This window comes from Maylandia zebra, linkage group LG8 (assembly GCF_041146795.1).
Source record: "Maylandia zebra isolate NMK-2024a linkage group LG8, Mzebra_GT3a, whole genome shotgun sequence".
Classification (NCBI taxonomy): Eukaryota; Metazoa; Chordata; class Actinopteri; order Cichliformes; family Cichlidae; genus Maylandia; species Maylandia zebra.
In genome coordinates, this window is record NC_135174.1 from 2,470,983 (window position 1) to 2,494,410 (window position 23,428).

The window sequence follows — 23,428 nt, forward strand, 5'->3', positions numbered from 1 at the left end:
GCCACACATGTAGTTTCTCTATTACGTTGTTATTGTTTCTCTCTATTCTTTGTGTTAGGTTGCTCTGAGTGCCACAGACATGGCACTGGCGCTCAACAGGTATCTGTGTACAGCAGTGCTGCCTCTCCTGACTAAATGTGCGCCGCTGTTTGCGGGGACGGAGCCGTTCGCCTCACTAATTGACTCGCTGCTTCATACGGTTTATCGCCTGTCCAAAGGCTGCTGCCTCACCAAAGCTCAGAGGGACTCCATAGAGGAGTGTCTGCTTGCTGTTTGTGGGTAAGATGAAGACATACATGCACATATGAGTCAACCTTTAATGAGTATTTAGCATTTAGTCTACCCTTTTTTAAAAACACATGCTATAGATCGTATTTGATTGTATTCTTGATCAGCGATGGTACATTCCACTAACGTATGGAATCCTCTTAATGTACAGTAAGCTAAGGCCTTCAATGATGCAGCACCTACTCAGGAGGCTGGTGTTTGATGTTCCTCTACTTAATGAGCACACCAAGATGCCTCTGAAGGTGAGAAACGAAGTCGGAAACAAAGTTTGCATGTATAGGAACCAGTGTTCAGGTTGTTGTCTAAAAATGCAATCTATTACATCTTACTTGTGAGTTTTTGTTTTTAATAGTTATGCTACTTAATTACTCCCCTAAGAATGCAATTACTACTCATTACATTACATTTTCAGTACTCTATAACACGGCCAAAGATGCATTGTGTTAAATATCAACACTTCACCGCGTTCTTTTGATTCCTCAGAGGCATCTGATGGAAGACAAAACACTGCTCAGTAGATCCTTTCACACTTTATTGTCTCACAAAATTACTTCTAGAAGCGAGATGCGTCCTGCATGACACAGTGCCGCTGTTGCAGCTCAACCAACGGCCACGGCAGGCTAAACACGAGGACACAGATGACGCGCAACAATAGACACATAAAATACACTTCTGTACCATTTACTCCTTTTATTCCACGTGCAACTGTCCAATATACAAATCAGCGCCTGGGAGTAACTATTAAACAAATGCACAGACTGCACAAACAAATAACTGCTACTCACAAAGACCTGCACTAACTACTATGCCAAACTACAACTTGGCCTATGGCATCAATTAGTGCATAAATATACATAAACCATCAAGTTACAGTTAAAATACATCAAAATCATTCAAGCTGCGCTCAACAGAAAGTTTTGCCTCATGCTCACCCTACCTTTCTGCTCATCAACATCAAGAGGTGAGTGCAACCACATTTATCATCTACCACACCCATGAGACACGCCCCACACCCGTGCACCAATACAGTGAGTCCATTTAAACCAACCCACTTAATCAAAAAAGGAACAACTCATATGGCTCCTACAGCCGCCGATCTCAAAATGGTGACGCACACTTAACAGTTTTATTATTATTTATTTGGGGTTCAGGGGGGTTGGGAAGCTCATCTTGTAACCGGAAGGTCGCCGGTTCGATCCCCAGCTCTGTCTGTCTTTGTCGTTGTGTCCTTGGGCAAGACACTTCACCTACCGCCTACTGGTGTTGGCCAGATGGGCCGATGGTGCGATATGGCAGCCTCGCTTCTGTCAGTCTGCCCCAGGGCAGCTGTGGCTACACCTGTAGCTGCCTCCACCAGTGTGTGAATGAATAGTGGAATTGTAAAGCGCTTTGACGGTCTCGAAAAGCGCTATATAAATGCAATCCATTATTGTTACCAGCTCTCTCATTCTAGTCAAAACAACCATGTTTCAGTAACTTTCCACTAGAGGATGGTTCCCTGTTATCTACTTTCAGGGCGTGTCCACTTAATAAATTCAAATCAAATTCAAATTTTATTTGTCACGTACACAGTCATACACAGTACGATATGTAGTGAAATGCTTGGACAACTGCTCGTGACCTAAAGAAAACAAAAAAGGAAAAGGCTATGAATAAGATAGGAAATAAATATGAAAAATTAAAAAGGGTAAATTTAACTAGGAAGGAATAAAATATAAATTAAGGTTAAAAATGAAATAACTGTACAACACAAATTAGAATGAAGGGTAAATTTAACTGGGAAGAATAAGATAAAGATAAATATATAAATTAAAGTTGAAAATAAAATAACTGTACAACAAAATACACAATACACAATATAGAACTATATAAGAATGTATGAAGAAATCTAAATATAAATAAATATATACACAATAACAGCAGCTGTACAAGTATTAACTGGAAATGAAGAATATAGTGACCAGTGTTGTGCAAAACCAATGTCCAGAAAGTCCAGTGTGTGTGTAAGAACCATATGTGTGGGTCAGTACTGTGTGGTGGTGTGATTGAGAGACCGTATCGCCTGCGGGAAGAAGCTCCTCCTCAGTCTCTCTGTGTTGGTCTTCAGGGAGCGGAATCGCTTTCCTGACCTCAACAGAGAGAACAGTCTGTTGTTGGGATGGCTGAGGTCCTTCACGATCTTCCTGGCCTTGGTCCAGCACCGCCTGCTGTAGATTGAGTGCAGGTCAGGGAGCTCGGAGCGGATGGTGCGCTCAGCTGACCGCACAACCCTCTGTAGAGCTCGTCTGTCCTGCATGGTGCTGTTCCCGAACCAGGTTAAGATGTTTCCCGCCAGGATGCTCTCTATGGTGCATGAGTAAAAGTTCCTGAGCACCTTGGAGGGCAGTTGGAAGTCTCTCAAGCGTCTGAGGTGGTAGAGACGCTGTCGGGCCTTTTTCACCACGGTGTTGATGTGACAGGACCATGACAGGTCCTGCGTGATGTGAACTCCGAGGTATTTGAAGCTGTCCACTCTCTCCACTGGGCACTCGTTGATGACGGGGGTCTGGTAGTTCCTCTCCTGCTTAGTGCTGAAGTCCACTATCAGCTCCTTTGTCTTACTGACGTTTAGAAGGAGGTTGTTCCTCTGGCACCAGTTCTCCAGATTCCTAATCTCCTTCAGGTAGGCCGTCTCGTTGTTATCAGAGATCAGGCCCACCACGACGGTGTCGTCAGCAAACTTGATGATGGTGGTGGAGCTGGTAGTGGCCACACAGTCATATGTGTACAGAGAGTACAGCAGGGGGCTCAGAACACACCCCTGGGGGGCTCCAGTGCTGAGAGTGGTGGAGGCTGAGACATGTCCGCTCATCCTTACTGCCTGTGGTCTGCCAGTTAGGAAGTTGGAGATCCACTGACACATAGATGAGCTGAGTCCCAGATGCTCCAGCTTGGTGGTGAGTGTGGAGGGAATTATGGTATTAAATGCAGAGCTGTAGTCTATGAAGAGCATTTTAACATAATTCCCCCTTCTAGTGTCCAAGTGAGTGAGTGATGTGTGGAGGAGATGAGAGATGGCATCGTCTGTGGAACGATTTGGACGGTAAGCGAACTGTAGTGGGTCCAGTGTGTCTGGTAGTGAAGAAATGATGAAGTCTCTGACCAGGCGTTCAAAGCACTTCATCACTACTGAGGTGAGGGCTACAGGGCGATAGTCATTGAGAGAAGCAGGGTGGGGTTTCTTCGGGACAGGAACAATGATGGACTCTTTGAAGCATGTGGGGATCACCGACTGAGATAAAGAGATGTTGAATATCTCAGTGAACACAGGAGCTAGCTGGTATGCGCAGTCTCTGAGGATACGACCTGGGATGCCGTCTGGTCCTGCTGCTTTCCTGGTGTTCACTCTCTTGAAGGCTCTCCTTACTTCATGCTCGGAGATGACGAGCACGTTTCCGGTGCTGGCAGTATCTTCCTGTCTGCAGCCGTTAGCGCCGCTAACACTAGCATTGTTGGAGTCCTTAGCTGCAGCCTCGAAGCGAGCATAGAAAGTGTTCAGCTCGTCTGCCAGAGTCACGGCCGCATTCGTCATACCGGTTGTTGGTGCTTTATAGTCCGTTATTGTCCTTAGTCCCCGCCACAGGCTCCTAGAGTCACTCTGTTGGAGTTGTGACTCTAGTTTCCTCCCGTAGCGCTGCTTCGCCTCTTTCACCGCCCTCCGCACGTTATATGACGCGGCTTTGTACGGGTCCATGTCCCCCGTTGTGAGTCCCGTGTTGTAGGCAGCGGTGCGGGATCTCAGAGCGTCGCGGATGGTTTTATCCACCCACGGCTTCTGGTTGGGAAACGTTGTGATAGTCTTTGTCTCCACGGTATCATCCGCTAGTTTCCCGATGAATCCCACAACCGCTTCCGTAAACACGTTGACGTCATCGTCGGAGCTGTTTCTGAACATGCCCCAGTCTGCGTCATCGAGTGCGTCCTGTAACGCGGCCACCGATTGATCCGTCCAGCGCGCGACCTTCCTCTGAACCGGAACTTCCTGTTTCAGCCTTTGTTTGTATTTTGGCATGAGGAAGATGGCGGCGTGATCAGATTTGCCAAACGGGGGGCGGGATTGTGCCTTGTAGCCGTCCTTGACCGTAGTGTAGCAGTGGTCCAGTGTCCTTTCACCCCTGGTGGGGCAGGTGATGTGTTGATAAAAGTTCGGCGCTGCGCGTTTGAGGTTGGCGCTATTAAAGTCCCCCGTCACAATAAGCGCAGCGTCCCGGTGTTGTGTCTGGTGCTGTGTGAGTGCCTCATGCAGCTCGCATAAGGCGGTGACCGTGTCCGCTTGTGGTGGAATATAAACGAATATAAATATAAACGAATATAAATACTACACTAAATGGTTATATGGCATTTTAGTTAATATAAAGCATAGAATTGAGGCACTTGTGCTTTGCTATTACCATACATGAGTTATTGTGTAGAGGTTTGGGGAAATACATATAAAAGTAATACTCAGACTATAATCATAATGCAGAAAAGGGCCATTAGGGTATAGGGCTCACACAAACGCACTCTTTATTAGGACGCAAGCTATAAAATTCCAGGATCTGGTGAAGTTTAAAACAGTGCAAATAATATATAAGGCAAGGAAAGGGATGCTCCCAATCGAAATAAGTAAATGGTTCTTAGAAAGAGAAGGGAGGTATTTAAAATTACAAAGAGTAAGAACAACATTGAAAAGGATGTCTATTTCAATAGCGGGAGTTAAATTCTGGAATGAGTTAAAAGAAGAAATAAAGGTCAGCAGTGATATAAACCAGTTTAAAATAAAACTCAAAAAAGAAATATTAAATAAGTATAAGAATGAAGAAAATGCAATTAACCCAAGACAGCAGTCAAACTCATGTTTATTTTCTTCTGCAAATTAGCAAATCTAAATATAGTTTTAGTTGAACATGAGAAAATATTTTTTGTGATGTTATGTTCTAAGTTGAAGGCGGTGTATACGTTTTTGTTGTTCAAATTTAGATGATGAGGATGTAAACCTGAGGGGGTGGGGCTAAATAAGTATATACTTCTGCCTACTCCTTTTCAAACAACTGCATGGAATGATTTCATGAAACGCTGGTGAATGTATATGTTTGAAATAAAAAAGAACTGAACTGAACTTCAGATAATTACACATAATTACCATTCAACTGTGTGTATCTTTTTACATGCAGTGGGGAACATTCATCAATATGCCAAAAGGTTGATTCAGTTCATCTTCATGCACAGCTGACTGCAGGTTTCCCCAACATTATAAACAGTACATTTGCACAATGACTGAAACTAGCACCACTGAAGGGACAATGGGCTGGGAGGTCAGTTCCTTGATCCTTAATATGCAAATTCTCACAGAGAGTTGGGAATGGCTGCAATCACAGCATTGTAAGATGGCCAGAGATGTACCCTTAGGCCCCCTCCTCGATTTAGAGATGGTCTTTCCCTTTTCATGTAAATGACCTCCTTGACTGGTCATTGTTCATTCAGTGGTGCTAGTTTCAGTCATTTTGCAAATGTTTATAAGGTTGGGGAAACCTACAGTCAGCTGAGACTGAAGACGTCACTTGGATGATGTTTCTCCCACTGAAAACGCACAGATGAAACATAGAAATGTTCTTACCCAGTGCAAAAAAACAAATGCACACACCAAATTACCATTAGATTTATAAAATATGCGCACTAGCCCTTTGTGGAAAAACTGTAAAATCCGTGAAGCACAAATAACAGTATAATTGTATGGTTAGTAACTAATGTTGTTACTGATTAAGTGCATTAAGTTGTTATGGGAAAATATGATTGAATTACTGTAACACCTTACTTACTCATTTGGCTTCAGTCATATATTGACTGGTAATTAATGTGCTTTTGACTTCTCAGCTGTTGACCAATCACTACGAGCGTTGCTGGAAGTACTACTGTTTGGCTGGAGGTTGGGGCAATTTTGGAGTAGCGTCAGATGAAGAGCTGCACCTCTCTAGGAAAATGTTCTGGGGAATATTTGATGCCCTGTCCCACAAGGTGAGGCTCATCTAGTGGTAGCTCAAAGAATGCACACGGGTCGCACTTCTATGGACAAGCATAACAAGGCCGTTACTCCCACTCACTCTTCTCCAAGTTATACCATCATTGCCTACTACCAGCAACACGATAGTCCCTAGATGGTGCGTATACCACCCAATGATTCCAAAAGAATGTTGGGCCTCTCATTATGCACATTAGCAAAAAACACCAATCAGGACCAAAAGGTGCAGGGAAGCATCCCGCTCATCCTCCAAGTAAAGCCCATTGGGAAAGAGGAGGCAGGGAGCAAGGGAGACCAGTATACCCACTCCTGCCCGTCTCTTCTCCCTATGTTTCTCTAATCTTCGCTGGATAGATTTCTGCCTTTTGTTTGGACACACTGTTTAATAAAACTCATAATTTATCTGCTGTGCCTGGAATTCTCTATTTCAACCCTCACTTCACCCTCATGACAGATTCTGAATATTCCCCAAGTTTATTTGCTTTAAACAAATGATAAACAGACAGCCTTCAATGTTCACAATAATGTCTGAAGCAACACACTTACATACTGTGTATGTGTTGTAATGTAGCAGTACGACCAGGAGCTATTTAAACTGGCGCTGCCATGTCTTAGTGCTGTGGCTGGAGCTCTTCCTCCAGAGTATATGGAGTCCAACTACATGGCCATGATGGAGAAACAGTCATCTATGGACTCAGAAGGAAACTTCACACCACAGCCTGCAGACACCACCAAGTATGTACATCTTTTTCTTCTTTGTAACATGTTTACTTGTTTGGCTTACAGTCAGGTTAGAATGCTTTGCACAATGATACAATGATATGTCTTGTTGTTTTGCCTCTGTATACCAACATGGTGGATTTTAAATCAAACAATCATTATGATATAATTGAAGCAGGGGGTTAACAAAAGTATTGCATTAACTGTTCAAAGCCATTTTATGCAGATTCCCCCATTTTTAAAGGTGCATAAATGCTCTTCTACTCTGAATAATCCACTTCAAACTCGCTCACACACACATTATTTATCTAACATTCTTTATTTAAGAAACACATACATGCTTACACTTAACTAGGGTTCAGTATCCTCCCCCAGGCACATGTCAACATCCAAATATGAGGAGCCAGGGATTGATTTGAGTAGCAAACTTGCATTTGGTGATAACAGGGACTCTCTGTAATTTCTAAACCGGCAGTGCCCAAGTTAGTATTAAGAGTGAATAAGCTACCAAACAGGACTTCAGGTTGAAAAACTAAAATAAACATATGAGAGAGATTGGAAGAATTTTAGAAGTGGCAAAAAAGAAGGAATTCACTGGTTAGCTCAGCAGCACCAAATGTCTACGATCACAGAATTCTTTTCTGGGTTAGGACAACAACCCTCCTCAACATCTGGCCAAGCCTCAAACACGTGAGGTACAGATACAGCCACTTAAAATAACCACCTCATTCCTGACAGGACAATGACAGATACCTGGCGGATTCCTGCCTGATGGCCGGTTGATCCGTGACTGTAATGATATTCCCCGCCTGTGACGTGTACAATGCGAACAGGAACAGGTTAACGCTCCCAAGCAGCATTTATAAAAAACAGTGTAATGTCTTGTGCATCATCCAGGGGGCGCAGTGCTAATGGAAGTCCATTCATTTACAGAGGTTGTGCACACGGAATAAGCAAGATACAAAGCAAAAAGTGATGCTTGCATTCTTGGGTTATTCCTCAGTAATGTTACTGGACATGAAAGCATGGCACGACAATGTCTTTTTTTAATTAAAACATGAAAATCACATTTTAAGCAGAAGTTGATGATTGGTTGGTCCTGTAAGAGAAAAGTATATTTTTAGAGATACAAAAGGTCAGACAGAGAGCACCATGACAGCAGTAACAATGTAATGATGCTTTTAATGATGAAATATGTCGGGCTCTGGTCTAAATTTATAGGTGTCAGTGAAACACTACTGTACTGCAGGAGAGGGACCAGAGCATCTACTGTACATGTGTGGGCATTCCAGCCATGCCAGTTACTGTATGCATTGGCTTTGCTAATAAACGAACAGTCATAGTGCCATCACAGATAGTTACGTTTGGCAGTACTGGTGAAATCACATTTGTCTGACTCCTCTTATAACATTACCCTGTGAAATGGACACTCCAAATGCAAGGCTGTCCCTCAAAAAAGTGTCTGACCTTTCAGTTACTAAATCAATGCAGTAGTTCGTGTTAAATTTTAATTTAAACATGCCCCAACTGCACAACAATATGTATGTGTGTGTGCTGTCTGCCAGAAATATTTGGCACTTTATTTTAATTTTTCTGATGATTAAATAAGGTCAGTGAACTGCTGCTGAAGGAGAGAACCACGAGGGTCTGGCACTGTGCTTAAAACTATTGGTAATTCCCGCCAGTTAAACTTTCCCAATAAATGAACAGTCATAATGGTAATGATCACAGTCCTGGCTGCTTATTCAAGCTGTCTGTCACTAATCTTGGTATTTCACCTTTGCAATTCATGTCAATACTCTGATTCAAAAAATTTTGCAGTCAATAAATGCTACACGTCCCACAAATAAGTGTCCAACCTGCATCATGTATTTATTTAGTTATAGGTGGGAAAACTCCACCTGCTACAGGTAGGACAGAATTAACAGTTATTAGTGTTCAAACTGGTCTTAATGAGCGATTATACAAACAGCGTTTCCAGCGCCCACAGATAACAACAACTCTGCCATCAGGAGATTATTAACAGCTGATACTTATTTTATACTTTTCCATATCTTTCTTGGGATTGTGCAATCAAAGCTTCATCATCATATGACCCTCAACCTGAATGTAGAGAATAAACCACAATTTATTGGAAAGAACTGTCGGAATCCTGACAACGACTAAATAAATAAATAAACACTTTAATAACACAATTTGTTAAATATGTTACGTAGATCTCTTAAGAGTAGTTTTACTAATAATGTATGGATCGCATCATTTTAAAATGCAGCAAGTTGCCTGCTGTGAACCACCTTTATTTTCTCTCCGTCCGCGCTCTGTGCATCTCTGATAAATTGTTGCAGGGCTTTTACAGACAGGTAAGAGAGGGCAGTGGATTCTTTTGTCACACATTAGGTTCAAACAGTTCTCCGACCCCCCACAGAAGGCCAACAACTTCCAAACCCCAGCCCAGGTATCCTCTCTATGCTGTCTTTAACACTTGTAAATGGTATTTCAGGAATCACTGACAGGAAGTTTTTACAGAACGCTGTTGTAAAAACAGTCACTGTCTTTGTATTTTCCCCAACCCCCATCTCTGCCTGTCTGTACATCTTAATGAATGTCATTAATGTGTTTTCTCTTTTAATAAAAATAATTACAGAAGAACTTTTAGTTTTTACATTACTGTTAAAATCCCATTTTTAAAAGTATGCAGTTGAGAGTTTGTTACTAAAACTGGTGTTTTAGTAACAGACCTGCGTTTGCAGACCTGCAAACATTGTGAGATCATGTTGAATTCATAACAGCGTGTAACTTATAAATATCCAGAAGCAATTTTCACCTGATGGAATGATCAAGTCAGAATATGCCTGTTCAGTTTATTTAGGCTGCTCAGTCCAGAAACAGTTTTCAGCACAGAGGTGCATTCATGAAAACTCCGTCTTTTTTTTTTAATCTTGGGAGAGCACGTGCTCTCCTCCTCGAAACAAATCGAAGGTTTCAAAGGAAACAACAAAAACTGATTATCAAGTAGGAAAGCCTTAAATTCATGGAATTCACATAGTAGCACAGACTGTTTGTTTTTGATAGTCTTCTAATGTCCACTATGAGGTTTCTTCATTTTTTTGTTCACATTTCTAAAGACATAGCCCAGCACAAACAGCTGATACGTTGCACACCTGCACATCTGTCAAGTTGACAGTGGTTGAATACACTTTCATTGAAAGAACATTCCCCTCTAAAGTATGAAGACAGGACTTAAAATGATTCAAAAAGCCAATGTCCAAAGAACAAACACCTTCAAAGTTGTTCTTTGAAGCCTTCAGGAGAACTTAAAAAAGGAACAATTAGGTGAAAGTCTGGCCTCTTATGTAAAATATGGCTCAAGACTTTTGCACAATTTAAGAGATTAAAGAAATCTAAAGAATAAATCAAAATATTAAGTTGCATTCTAACAGAAAATAAAAATGAATAACAATGCTATTCATTCAAACAGGTCTGAAGAAGTAACAACCCAGCCAACAACAGGCTAAATGAAGTTTTACCAGTTTCAGAAGTAACCTCCACATCTGGGTTGGGATCTATGAGGAAGCTTGTGTGCAAGAATATTATTTTTCTGTATTTATTTTCTTTTAAATTGTTTCTACTAGATTAGATTGAAATGGAAGAACGAACGGATGTTTACAGGAAATAGTTTTGGTGATTTGCAGTGTCAAATGACTGAATGGTCAAACCAACTGTAAAGTTTGATCCATGTATTTAACATTTTCAAAACTGAACTTTAAGTTTTTATACTATCATGGGTGAAGAGGTCTCCAACAAACATCATGGAAAGAATGTGAAATTCAACTGAGTTTTATTTAAGGCAAGGCAAGGCAAGGCAAGGCAAGGCAAGGCAAGGCAAGGCAAGGCAAGGCAAGGCAAGGCAAGTTTATTTGTATAGCACAATTCAACAACAAGGTGATTCAAAGTGCTTTACAGAGACATTAGAAACAAGAACAAATAAAAAGCATGATTTAAAATTGATTAAAACAAGCAAATAAACTAACTAACTAATTAACAAACAAACAAACAACAGTATATAAAATCAAAACAGATAAAATCAGAACAGTAGATAAAATCAGTAGTTAAATGTAAGTTTTGAAATTTAAGCTTAAAGTGTGGATTTGGTGCTTTATTCAAATGCAGCTGAGAACAGGTGAGTCTTCAACCTGGATTTAAATAAACTGAGTGTTTCAGCTGATCTGAGGCTTTCTGGGAGTTTGTTCCAGATATAAGGAGCATAAAAGCTGAATGCAGCTTCTCCGTGTCTGGTTCTGACTCTGGGAACTGATAAAAGACCGGATCCAGATGACCTGAGGGATCTGGATGGTTCATACTGGGTCAGGAGGTCATTGATGTATTTTGGTCCTAAACCATTCAGAGCTTTATAGGCCAGCATCAGAACTTTAAAGTCTATCCTCTGACTGACAGGCAGCCAGTGTAAAGACCTCAGAGCTGGACTGATGTGGTCCACCTTTTTGGTCTTAGTGAGGACTCGAGCAGCAGAGTTCTGAATGAGCTGTAGTTGTCTGACTGATTTTTTAGGTAGACCTGTAAAGATGCTGTTACAGTAATCAAGCCTACTAAAGATGAATGCATGGACTAGTTTTTCCAGGTCCTGTTGAGACATCAGATCTTTTATCCTTGATATATTCTTGAGGTGATAGTAAGCTGACTTTGTTATTGTCTTAATGTGTTTTTCTAAGTTTAGGTCTGCATCCATCACTACACCCAAATTTCTCGCCTGGTTTGTGGTTTTTAGATGTATAGATTGAAGTTCTCTGGTGACCTGTAATTGTTTTTCTTTGGCTCCAAAGACTATTACCTCAGTTTTGTTTTTGTTTAGCTGGAGAAAATTGTGGCACAACCAGTCATTGATTTCCTCAATGCATTTACCAAGAGCCTGTACAGGGCCTCGGTCTCCTGGTGACATTGTGATATATATTTGTGTGTCATCTGCATAGCTGTGATAGTTTATTTTGTTGTTGTTTATAATCTGTGCCAGTGGGAGCATGTAGATGTTAAACAGAAGGGGTCCCAAGATGGAACCTTGGGGAACTCCACATGTGATACTTGTCTGCTCAGATGTGAAGTTACCTATTGATACAAAGTATTTCCTGTTTTCTAAGTATGTTTTGAACCAGTTTAGTACAGTTCCTGAAAGACCTGTCCAGTTCTCCAGTCGTTTGAGTAATATGTTGTGGTCAACTGTATCAAATGCTGCACTGAGATCCAGTAAAACTAGGACTGACATTTTTCCGCTGTCTGTATTCAGACATATGTCATTAAACACTTTGGTCAGAGCAGTTTCAGTGCTGTGGTTCTGTCTAAAACCTGACTGGAAGGCATCGTAGCAGTTATTCTGTGTTAAGAAGTAATTGAGCTGTTGAGAAACTGCTTTTTCAATGATCTTACTTAAAAACGGGAGATTTGAGATCGGCCTGTAGTTGTTCATTTGTGTCTTGTCAAGATTGTCCTTTTTCAGTATAGGTTTGATTACAGCAGTTTTTAGTGATTCTGGAAACACACCTGATAATAAAGAAAAGTTGACGATCTGTAACAGGTCTGACTCTAAAGTCTTTGAGACCTTTTTGAAAAAACTTGTTGGCAGGACATCTAAACAGCAGGAGGAGGAGTTCAGTTTACCTAAGATGTCCTCCAGGTCTTTGCTGTTAATAGGTTGAAACTGTTTCATGATGTTTAAACAGTTTTTTGGTGGACACAGTACATATCCTGGATCTGCTGTTGATGTACCAATTGCTTGTCTAATTTTTTGGATTTTTTCAGTGAAGAATTTGGCAAAGTCATTGCAGGCCATGGTCGAATGAAGTTCAGCTGCCACTGACACAGGAGGGTTTGTTAGCCTGTCAACTGTAGAAAATAAGACCCGAGCATTATGGCTGTTTTTAGTGATGATGTCAGAGAAGTAGGACCTCCTTGCATTCCTCAGTTGTAAATTATAATTGTGAAGTTTCTCTTTATAGATGTCATAGTGAACCTGGAGGTTTGTTTTTCTCCATCTGCGCTCAGCTTTCCTACACTCTCTTTTTTCATTTTTCACCAGTGTGGAGTTTCTCCATGGAGACTTTTTCCTTCCAGAGATAACCTTCACCTTAATGGGAGCAATAGTGTCCATTACATTTAACATGTTAGCATTGAAGCTATTGACGAGCTCATTGACTGACCCTCTGGACAGGCCAGGTGTTAATGGGAAGACCTGGTTAAAAATTGCACTACTGTGTTCAGTTATACACCGTTTTGTGATCACTGTTGTTGATATATTTGTGTGGGCTGAGATTTTACTTTCAAAGAAAACACAGTAATGATCAGACAGGCCCACATCAGACACAGTAACCTTTGAAATGCTCAGGCCTTTGGAGATCAGTAGGTCAAGAGTGTGTCCTCTATTATGTGTGGCCTCTGTTACATGCTGAGTCAGCCCAAAGTTGCCCAGAGTGTTACTCAGGTCTTTAGTCCCTTTGTCCTGAGGGTTGTCCACATGAATGTTAAAATCCCCAGCAATAATTACACAGTCAAAATCAACACAGATCACAGACAGGAGTTCACTGAGGTCATTAAAAAAGTCTGTGCAGTATTTGGGAGGCCTGTAAACATTAAGAAACACAACTTTGGATGGGGCCTTCAGCTGTAAAGCCACATATTCAAAAGCCTGAAAACTTCCAGGAGATAGCTGCTTACATTGAAATGATTCATTAAATAAGACAGCGACCCCTCCTCCTCTCCTGCTCACCCTGGCCTCACTGATAAAACTGTAGTTAGGAGGGGTCGTCTCGATGAGAACAGCTCCACTGTTACTTTGGTCCAACCAAGTTTCAGTTAAAAACATAAAATCAAGGCTGTGCTCAGTGATTAAATCATTAATTAAAAATGTTTTCCCAGCTAAAGATCTAATGTTTAATAAAGCCAACTTAAGTGTTTTAGAGGCATTACTTGTCCCCTCGTGTTTGGGAGCAGTCTGTGGCACACAAGGTATGTTTACTATGTTTAAAGATCTTTTAGAGTGCAGCTCTCTGTGTTTTGACCAGGCCACATGTCTCCTGTCACCTAAAAGTACAGAAATTTTAAAACCTTCTAGTAAACAGGGTCCCAGCTTCTCCTGGGAAAAGTCACCACTGCCATAATCCTCACAGCCCGGACCCTTCACACATCACACATCAGACTGCTGGGACAGGGCATGAAGAGGAACTAAGGGGGGCGAGGCTGGGCAATGTGACTTCGATTGCTCTGTTGAGGGTGGGGCTCGATGGCGAACCTTTGGCCGCTCTGGTGGGGGGTTTATGGGGGACAAAAAGGGATTGGGATGGGGGGTAGATCTGAGCCCAGCATTGACCCGCTCCATCATCTCCTCATCTCCACCTTAATAGCTCCAAATCAAAGTAGTGGCCTTAATGTGCTTCATATTATAAAGCAGTGTCCTAGGCAGTGTTATGGTACGTGTATGGACTGGTCTCAGCTGGCTCACTGGTGCTAACCGATAGTTAAGTGATAGTGTAGCGTTGACTGCTGAGAGATAAATTCCTAAGTGTACAGTCTGGCGATTAACACATTTGAAATAATAAAAAAAGTTATGAGCATAACTGTATATTTATTTGTATTTATATTTCAGTCTTTGATGCAGGACTCCATAATGCTCCACTGGAGTGCCTTCAGTCATTTCCTGGCACTGGACACTGACACAAATCCAGATGCAGATTTCTATTTTCTCATCTCTGTATTTCTGTTTCTAATGCAGTGGTTTGTTTTTTCTCGCTTTGACAGTGTGACTGTTCCAGAGAAACTGGATTGTTTTATAACCAGATATGCGGAGCACATCCATGAGAAGTGGTGTATAGAAAAGGTATGTATGATTTTTATTCTTGTTCTGTGTTTCCTGATCATACTGTTTTTCCCCTCACCATGACGACAAAAACAGTGTGGTACATCAACAGTCTTTCACAGTCACTGATAACAAATGCACCCAATGATTACACATAGAAGAACACACCCCACAGCTATAATATATAAAATATTCTGTTACATATGTATGCTGTTTGGCAAACTTTATGGTATACTATACTTTAAGCCAATGATTGACATAAATGTCAATATACCAGCTTATTCTGCTGATACTTTTTTAGAGAAAGAAATATTTCTTGTAAACTTTGAATAACATTGAGGGGAAAATGTTTGTGTGCTTTTTAAAAATTTCGTAGTGTTTCTTGTTGTCATCACGAAATGTAGCAAAATAGAACTGCTTTTGGTTGCTGTAAAATCTGATCTGTAAATGTGAACTTATATTCTGTAGTTTTCCAATGGCTGGTCATATGGAGACCAGATGTGTGAAATCAGCAAGAGCCATCCACTCCTGAAACCATACAAAAGCCTGTCTGAAAAGGTAGTCTGCATGCAGACATCTTTCTGTGGAAGTTGGGAGCTTTCTATATTTTACAAAAGATTTGTATAGTTTGTGTGAGTGCTACATTTGGGTCAGTGATAGCTTAGTAATGATGAAAAACAGCATGGCATGAATCTGTATTGAATCACAGGTAGCTCTCCTGGCTGGACAGCTACCTGTGTTTACAGTTTGCTGAAATACTACACCAAACTCATACCTGAAAACTGAATGAGTCAGTTTTTACTCCTTAGCAGTAAAAGGCTGATGGGGTGTTGTCGTCACCCTGGTGGCTGAGCGTGAACACCTACGTTTGTGAATGCAGTAACTCAGAAACGTAGGAGCCTCTAATTGATACCACAGGTAAAGATGTGAGATGAGTTTGAATCTCACTGACCTCACGGTCAGAGGTTAAGTTTTCTGAAATTGATACTACAGGTGCATTTACTAAAAATGTCAGAGGAGATAAAATCTCAGTGACCTCGACCTCAAGGTCAAAGTGAGTTTTCTGAAATTGTTGTGAATGAGGTGATGTAGGATTTTGAAATGATACCATCGGTATATCTGCTAAAAGGCTGAGGGGTGCCACTTTTCTCTTCTCTTTCTTTTAGATAAACTTTAGATATTTATTTACATACACTTCATCTCCATTGTGTTATATAATATTTGTTGCAAAAGAGAAACGTATCAGTTTTATTATTTAATAATTACAGCGGCTTGCAAAAGTATTCAGCCCCTTGAACTTTTCCACATTTTGTCACAATTCCAGGTGAAAGACCAACACAGGGTGGTGCACACGTGAGAAGTGGAACGAAAAACAAACATGATTCCAAACATTTGTTACAAATAAATAACTGCAAAGTAATCAAATGAGATTTACTAATTGAATGAATGGAAATGTATCAGCTGATGTGGGCACAGACATGTGAGCAAATGATCCTGCAGAAGATCATGTGTTGGTGTGTCTGAGTTCATGCTTTGTTCGGGTTTTGCAGTACATCTGAAAGCAAACTGTGACTTTGCAGGATAAAGAGACATACTGCTGGCCCATCAGAGAGTCTCTGAAGACCATGCTTTCATGGGGTTGGAGCATTGACAGGATCAGAGAGGGAGACTCTGTCAACCTTCACAACAAGCCCAGAAGGATATCACAGGCCAGTCAGGTGTATATGAACACCACCCATTCTTACATTTGTTCCCGAGGTACTTATTATGGATCAAAGGGAAAGGTGACATCATATATAATGCTGTATGTTCAATCTCCAACAGCTTTCTTTTGAAGGAGCTTCAGCTTTCAGTCCAAGACCCACTGATATGAGTAATGTGACATTGTCCAGAGACTTGCAGGTAAATTATTCACAAGAACACAATGCATGCAAAGCCAGATTACTCATGGGAGCTGATAATGCAGATTGATTGATGGATGAATTGATCAGTGCATGTCAAACATTTACTTCTCCAGTCAATGGCAGAGCTGCTTGCAGAGAATTATCATAATATCTGGTCCAGGAAAAAGAAACTGGAGCTGGAAGCCAGAGGTAAATCTTACACAGCAAACACACACACAGGGTGTTCCTTGTTTCTCTGCCATCACAAACAGATAACACAGAAAGCTTGACTTCTTTTTTATGCATAGCCTGTAAAAATAAAACAGATGGAATTCTGCGAAGTGCTGTTTAGAAGATCAATACCATTTCCCCACACCTCTGCTTTACAGTTGCTGTTATAGCAACTTTACCCAACCCTTTGATTTTTGTTGCATATTAACTGAAGTGCCGTACAGTCATTTTGGCATGGCAGTTTCTCTGTTAGAAGCTTGTCCATTTTGGTGTTTTGTTATTAATTATTTTATTTTTTGCTTTTAAATTAAACACAGCATGCTTGTACAGATTCAACTGAGGACATTTACAACATTTAGCATTTGTGAACTTATAAGCATGAAAAAAGAAAAAGAAGGAGAAAAAAAGAAGAAGAAAAGATTATAACAATATTAACTAAATAAAGAGTAAAATAAAATAAGAAAATTCACGCGGGGTGTGAGGCATGAATTATGATCAGTTAATTTTTAAGAATTCTAGAAATGGCTGCCAAATCGTACAAAAACTCGCCAGTTTCCCCTCTCTATCAAATCTTATCTGCTCCACCCGGGCCACAGACACCATCTCATTAAGCCACCTGTTAAAAGACGGGGCCGAAGAAGACCGCCACTGTAAAAGAATAAGTTTCTTTGCAGCCAGCACACCCACTGTAATTAAGGAAAAAGATTCGATTGATGCAAATGATCCAAGTATAGCCAGTGTACCATCAAGTGGTACTTTTTTCCCAAATTGGTTTGAAAACCACGTAAAAATCTGGCTCCAAAAAGCTTTCAAGACAGGGCAATGCCGAAATAGATGTGCAAGGGAACCTTCACCGATATTACATCTGTCACATAAGGGGGATACAGAATTATAGATCCGGTTAAGTTTAAGTTTAGAAAAGTGTAATCTGTGAATGACTTTAAACTGGATTACTTTATATCTGGCGTTTACTGAGCCTTTCTGAATGTTGGACAAACAGTTTGACCGTTGGTCCTCAGACAGGAACACCGAGGTCTCCAGCCCGTGTATTCTTAATTCCATCAGAATCAGCTGGGATTGTAAAGCACTTCACAAACTGAGATATCAGATGTTTAAAATCTGCTTTCCGAATTATATCAGTAAGACTTAGTGGCTTCAGTGGAAAGTCTGAAAAGTTTCGTTGAACAAAATTCCTTATTTGAAGATAACGAAAAAAATATGATTGAGGTAACTGAAACTTCTGTTGAAGTTGAAGGAAAGACATGAATCTGTCATCTATATATATGAGTCCTCAATGCATTTCAGTCCCTTTCCCCCCCATTCTAAAAACACCCTCTCCATTTTACCTGGTTTAAACACGTAGTTATGTATTATTGGTATTCTTACTGAGAAGTCCGGTAGTTTAAGAGATTTCCTAATTTGACTTAATATCTTTAAGGAGTGTTTAACAACAAAATTACGACTGATCGAATTAATAGAAGAACCCATGTTAGAAAACAATAAGCCCGGTAATGAGGCTTCAGATACTGTTGCTGCCTCTGCCTGGAGCCAGACAGGAAGCTTATAACAATAATCAGTAGGCGAACCCCACTGCCAGTGCAATAGAGCTCTTGAATTTGCTGCCCAGTAATAATGTCTAAACACAGGGAGACCCAACCCCCCACTGGAAGTATTTTTTTGAAGATGAGCCTTGGATATCTGAGGGGGTTTTCCTGCCCAGATGAAAGAAAGAATCAATGAATCAAGCTGCTTAAAACATTTAAGTGGCAAATAAATATGAGGGTTTTGAAAAAGATATAAAAATCGTGGCAAAGACACCATTCTAACTGAATTTATTCGACCAATCAGAGACAGAGGAAGCAGTTTCCATTTTCTAATATCGTCTTTGAGCTTGTCCAGCATTTCCAAGAAATTCGATTTATAGAGGAGTTTGGGATTTTTAGAGATCTTAAGGCCAAGATAGGTAAAAGATGTAGTCACTAATTTGAATGGGAGAGAGCTGAGAAACTTTGGGCATAGATTATCTGTTATTGGCATAAATTCAGATTTGTCCCAATTGATCATATATCCTGATAATTTCACAAAGTGTTTAATGCAATTTAAAAGATTAGGGAATGAAATTTCTGGTTCGGAAAGGCAGATGAGTAAATCATCTGCATACATATTAACAAGACTTTCAACATTCCCAAATTTAACTCCCTGTATACCAGGGTGGTTTCTTATGTTAATGGCAAGGGGCTCCAGAGCTATATCAAAAAGAAGCGGTGAGAGGGGATCCCCCTGTCTCACTCCACGTTGTAATTGAAAGGGGGAGGATTTATCTGCGTTGGTGAGAATGCAGGACACAGATAAATCATTTTAATCAATCCCTAAAATATTCCCCAAAACCAAATTGTTTTAGAGTCTCAAATATATAAGGCCATTCAATCTGACCAAACGCTTTTTGGGCATCCAGAGAAAATACTGCTGTTTTAGCCTCTTTTCCATAACCTGAGTAAATTGTATTTAATAATAAACGGACATTATTAAATGACCATCTACCAGGAATAAATCCTGTTTGATTAGGATGTATAATTGTTGAAACATGTTTGCTCAATCTTGTAGCTGAGACTTTGGTTATGATTTTGTGATCACAATTTAAAAGAGCAACGGGTCTATAATGTGCTGGGTCGCCTTCCTCCTCTCCAGTTTTGTGAAGCAAACAAATATTTGCCTCGTAAAGTGAAGTTGGTAACCTTTTATTTTTAACAGAGTCATTTATCATCCTGAGCATGAGAGGAGTAATTTTATTTTGGAAGGCTTTATAGAATTCATTACCGAATCCATCCGGGGCAGCTGTCTTTCCAAGTGGTAAGGCTTGGATTGTTCCTAAAAGATGGTTTTCGGAGACAGGGGAATCAATTTCATCTCTCAGGGCTTCATCTAATTGGGGAATAGATAATTGATCGAAGAAGTTGCTAAAATCACTTTGAGAGGGTTTAATTTTACTAGAATACAGATCTTTATAGAATTTGGTAAAACAAGTATTAATTTCCTTTGGATTGGTACTTACTTTACCGGATTTTATTATCACTTTTTGAATTGCATTTTGGTGTTTTGAATAGATGAAAATTCGATCTCAAAGTTGTGATGGACCACCAGTAACCTGGTAGATGTTAAGATGTCACATAGTTAAGTGCTGCCACAGTCTGTTATCTTTCTTCTCTGCCCTGCTGCTCTGTTCCAGGTGGAGGAAACCACCCACTGCTGGTTCCTTACGACACACTGACTGCCAAAGAAAAATCCAAAGACAGAGAAAAAGCACAAGATATCCTTAAGTTCCTCCAAATCAATGGTTACATTGTGTCCAGGTTGGTCCAACTATATTTGAAACAGTTTGTCTTTGGCGTTTGTTTTGAGATTAGAAGATCAATTTCATAAAAGTTCAATTTTTCTAAAACGTCTAACTCAGAAAATACAACATTAGTGTGTGTAGCACAGCGCTGGAGTGTGGGTTTGATTTAACTTAGCAAAAGCAGTGTACAACACAAGTTGTAGAAATGCAAATAAAAGGAGAACATCCTTTGTGCTGATTCCAGAGGTGTGCAGTCACAGGAGCTGGACACTCCTGCCATAGAGAAACGATTTGCCTACACCTTTCTCCAGCAGATCATCACCTACGTGGACCAGGCACACCAACACATGATGGAGTTTGGTAAGAATCTTCTCATGCCTGTAAGAGCCACTTGTTTACATCACCAACCTGGTTGTTGTGCATGATACAACAACCATGATACTTTTGCCTCATTTGGTGAAACAAGTTTGTCGTCTTCTTTTAGCAGGAACGTTTTTTGTTTTTTCCATATTTTGCTAAGTACAATGCTTTGAGGAAGGTTGTGGAAGTAGCTCTCTCTTTAGATACTAAATTGTCACTGGAGGCTAAAACAGTCTTGGGGTCTTGCTCTGAGACATTCCCAGATTTTTCTCTTTTGTTTTTCACACTAGGAAACGTGAAGGCATGGTGTTGTTATAGCACTGATATAGCAATATGACACTTTTTTATTTGGAGTTTTCACCTGGTTAGATGCAGGGCTGGGTTTTGTATGCAGACAGAGTTGCAACCTGTTTGTAAGGTAGTAAGTAATCTATAAGACAGTGGACCCGCAGGGCAGGGATAGCTCAGTAGGTAGAGTGGTTGCCCCATGATCGGAAGGTCGGGGGTTCAATTCCCCTTTAACAGCTACCCTGAGGCACCCCTGAGCAAGGTACCATCCCTACACACTGCTCCCCGGGCGCCCAATGGCTGCCCACTGCTTCACTGAGTGAATGGGTTAAATGCAGAGAGCAATTTCCCCACGGGGCTCAATAAAGTACAATAAAGTACATGACAAGACGGTGGTATGCTGAAAATTTCTCTACATTTTTCCTCCCTGTCCAGGATGTTACATCCTCATCACTGAAAGAGTGTCCACTGGCCTGTAGGTGTAAATAGGCTGCAGAGTCCTGGCCTGACGAGGTGGCTCTGCTGTGTTGTGCCATCCACTTATCCAGAGGTTGTTTTGTTTCCCCGGCAATCCTCCTGCACTTAACAGCGTACACTATATTACTCTGTTTGTGTCGGGGGACCCGATCCCTGGGGTGGAACAATTTTTGGTGCAGCGTCTTTTGGGATTTAAAAGCCACAGAAAGTCTGTGTTTAGAAAAACTGCATCTCAGCTGTTCCGATACTCCTGACATCTGAGGACTCACTAAAGGTTTTCGTCTCAGGCAGCCGTTGTCCTTCTCTCCTGGATCAACTGGAGCAAGTTCTTTCCCAGCTGGGATAACCACATTTTCTTGATGTGATGTTGTTCTGCTTCCCTGGCTGCTGTGTCAGTGGTGTTCGCTCTGTGTTGTAGTTTCCTGATGACGCCCAGTTTGTGCTCCAGTGGATGATGAGAGTCAAACCTTAGATACTGATCCGTATGCGTAGGTTTACGGTACACATCAGCTTTCAGATGTCCCCCGTTACTGATGGAAATCTCACAGTCTAAGAAGGCTAACCTGCCACTTTTCATATCCTCCCTCGTGAACTTGAGTGGACTGTGGTACGTCCTGAGATTTGATTTTCATCCAGATTTGTCATCCACAGACCTGAACCAATGACTTGGTGGTGTTCCAGGGTAGGATAGCAAATCCCTCTTTTCCACATCTTCCATATAAAAGTTGGTCACAACGGGTGAAACAGGGGAACCCATGGCACACCCATGTTTCTGCCTGTAGTACTGACACTTGCATATAAAATGGGTGGAATTAATACACAGTTCCAAAAGCAAACATACTTGGTTGGTGCTGAGAGTGACCCTGTTGCTGAGGTTGGGGTCAATCTCTTACAAACTACCTCCACTGCTTCAGTGGCTGGAACACAACTAAAGAGAGACGTAACCTTATATGAGACCATTGGTTTATCTGCTCAAACCAGTGTTCCTCCAGGGAGGTCAAGGAGGCCATTCACAAAAAGGAAAGACCGTCTCTGAATCCAGGAGGAAGCCTAAGGGTACATCTTTCACCATCTTAGAATACTGTGATTGCAGCCATTCTCCAACTCTCTGTGAATGGTACTCATGGCCATTGATCATTTGCATATTAATGACCATGAAACTGACCTCACAACCCATTGTTAGTCAGTGGTGCTAGTGTCAGTCATTATGCATATCTACTGTTTAAAAGGTTGGGAAACCTGCAGTAAGTTGAACCTGACGACGTCACTTGGATGAAATGTTTCTCCCTCTGAAAACCTCCAGATGAACAAAATCAACTTTACATGGATGACTGCACATGCATCAGTACACTGTGTGGTGTAGTTTCTCAAGCTGTTGTCACAGTCACTGTCAAGCTGGGGATGTTTGTCAGATGTGTGGGGATCAGATCTTCAGAGTTCACTTGGAGGGAAGAATGGTAGAAAGGCAAAATCACAGAAGGTAGTGAGGGTGTGTGGATGAGGCACCACTGGACTGGGAACTAAACCTGCTGAACCAGTTGAAGAAATTGGTTTAGTGTTCATTTCTGAATTTAATTCATAACATGATTATAGAATTCTCAGATTTCTCTTATGTCCTGTTACCTGACTGTTCATTGGACTCCTTATGCGACCCAGTGGTAAAAAGTCTAGAAACACCTCTGTGTGGCTCAGAGGTAGAGTGGCTTGTCTACTTCTCTCCTCCAGTTCTTATTAAGTGTCCCTGAACATAATACTGAACCCCAAATCCACCCATCAGTTTGCATGTGTGTGCTACAGAAAAGGGTTAAAGTATAGTGAGGATAGCACTTAATGAATGTGTTCATGTGTAAGTAAAGTAAACTTAAATACCAGTCGAGTCCTGTTAGTCCCTCGGATTTCAAGCTCGTGGCTACACAGCTGTGGCGGCTCGCACAGTAGAGTTTAGCCTT

General features: G+C 41.1%; 1 protein-coding gene across 7 annotated transcripts in view; it reads left to right on the forward strand.

The window, feature by feature from the left end:
- ryr2a (ryanodine receptor 2a (cardiac)) overlaps positions 1-23,428 on the forward strand; it is a 317,523-nt gene that overhangs the window by 184,940 nt on the left and 109,155 nt on the right. For 6 of the 7 annotated variants that reach the window (XM_014410059.4, XM_024799042.2, XM_014410055.3 and 3 more), the window contains exons 53-63: positions 59-279; positions 440-530; positions 6,181-6,321; positions 6,897-7,060; positions 14,849-14,927; positions 15,375-15,464; positions 16,487-16,624; positions 16,731-16,808; positions 16,924-16,999; positions 20,247-20,370; positions 20,599-20,714. In XM_014410059.4, coding sequence (XP_014265545.3) covers positions 59-279; positions 440-530; positions 6,181-6,321; positions 6,897-7,060; positions 14,849-14,927; positions 15,375-15,464; positions 16,487-16,624; positions 16,731-16,808; positions 16,924-16,999; positions 20,247-20,370; positions 20,599-20,714 — 1,318 coding nt within the window. The remainder of the gene's footprint in view (positions 1-58; positions 280-439; positions 531-6,180; positions 6,322-6,896; positions 7,061-14,848; positions 14,928-15,374; positions 15,465-16,486; positions 16,625-16,730; positions 16,809-16,923; positions 17,000-20,246; positions 20,371-20,598; positions 20,715-23,428) is intronic. The other variant, XM_076887178.1, reaches the window with a different exon arrangement.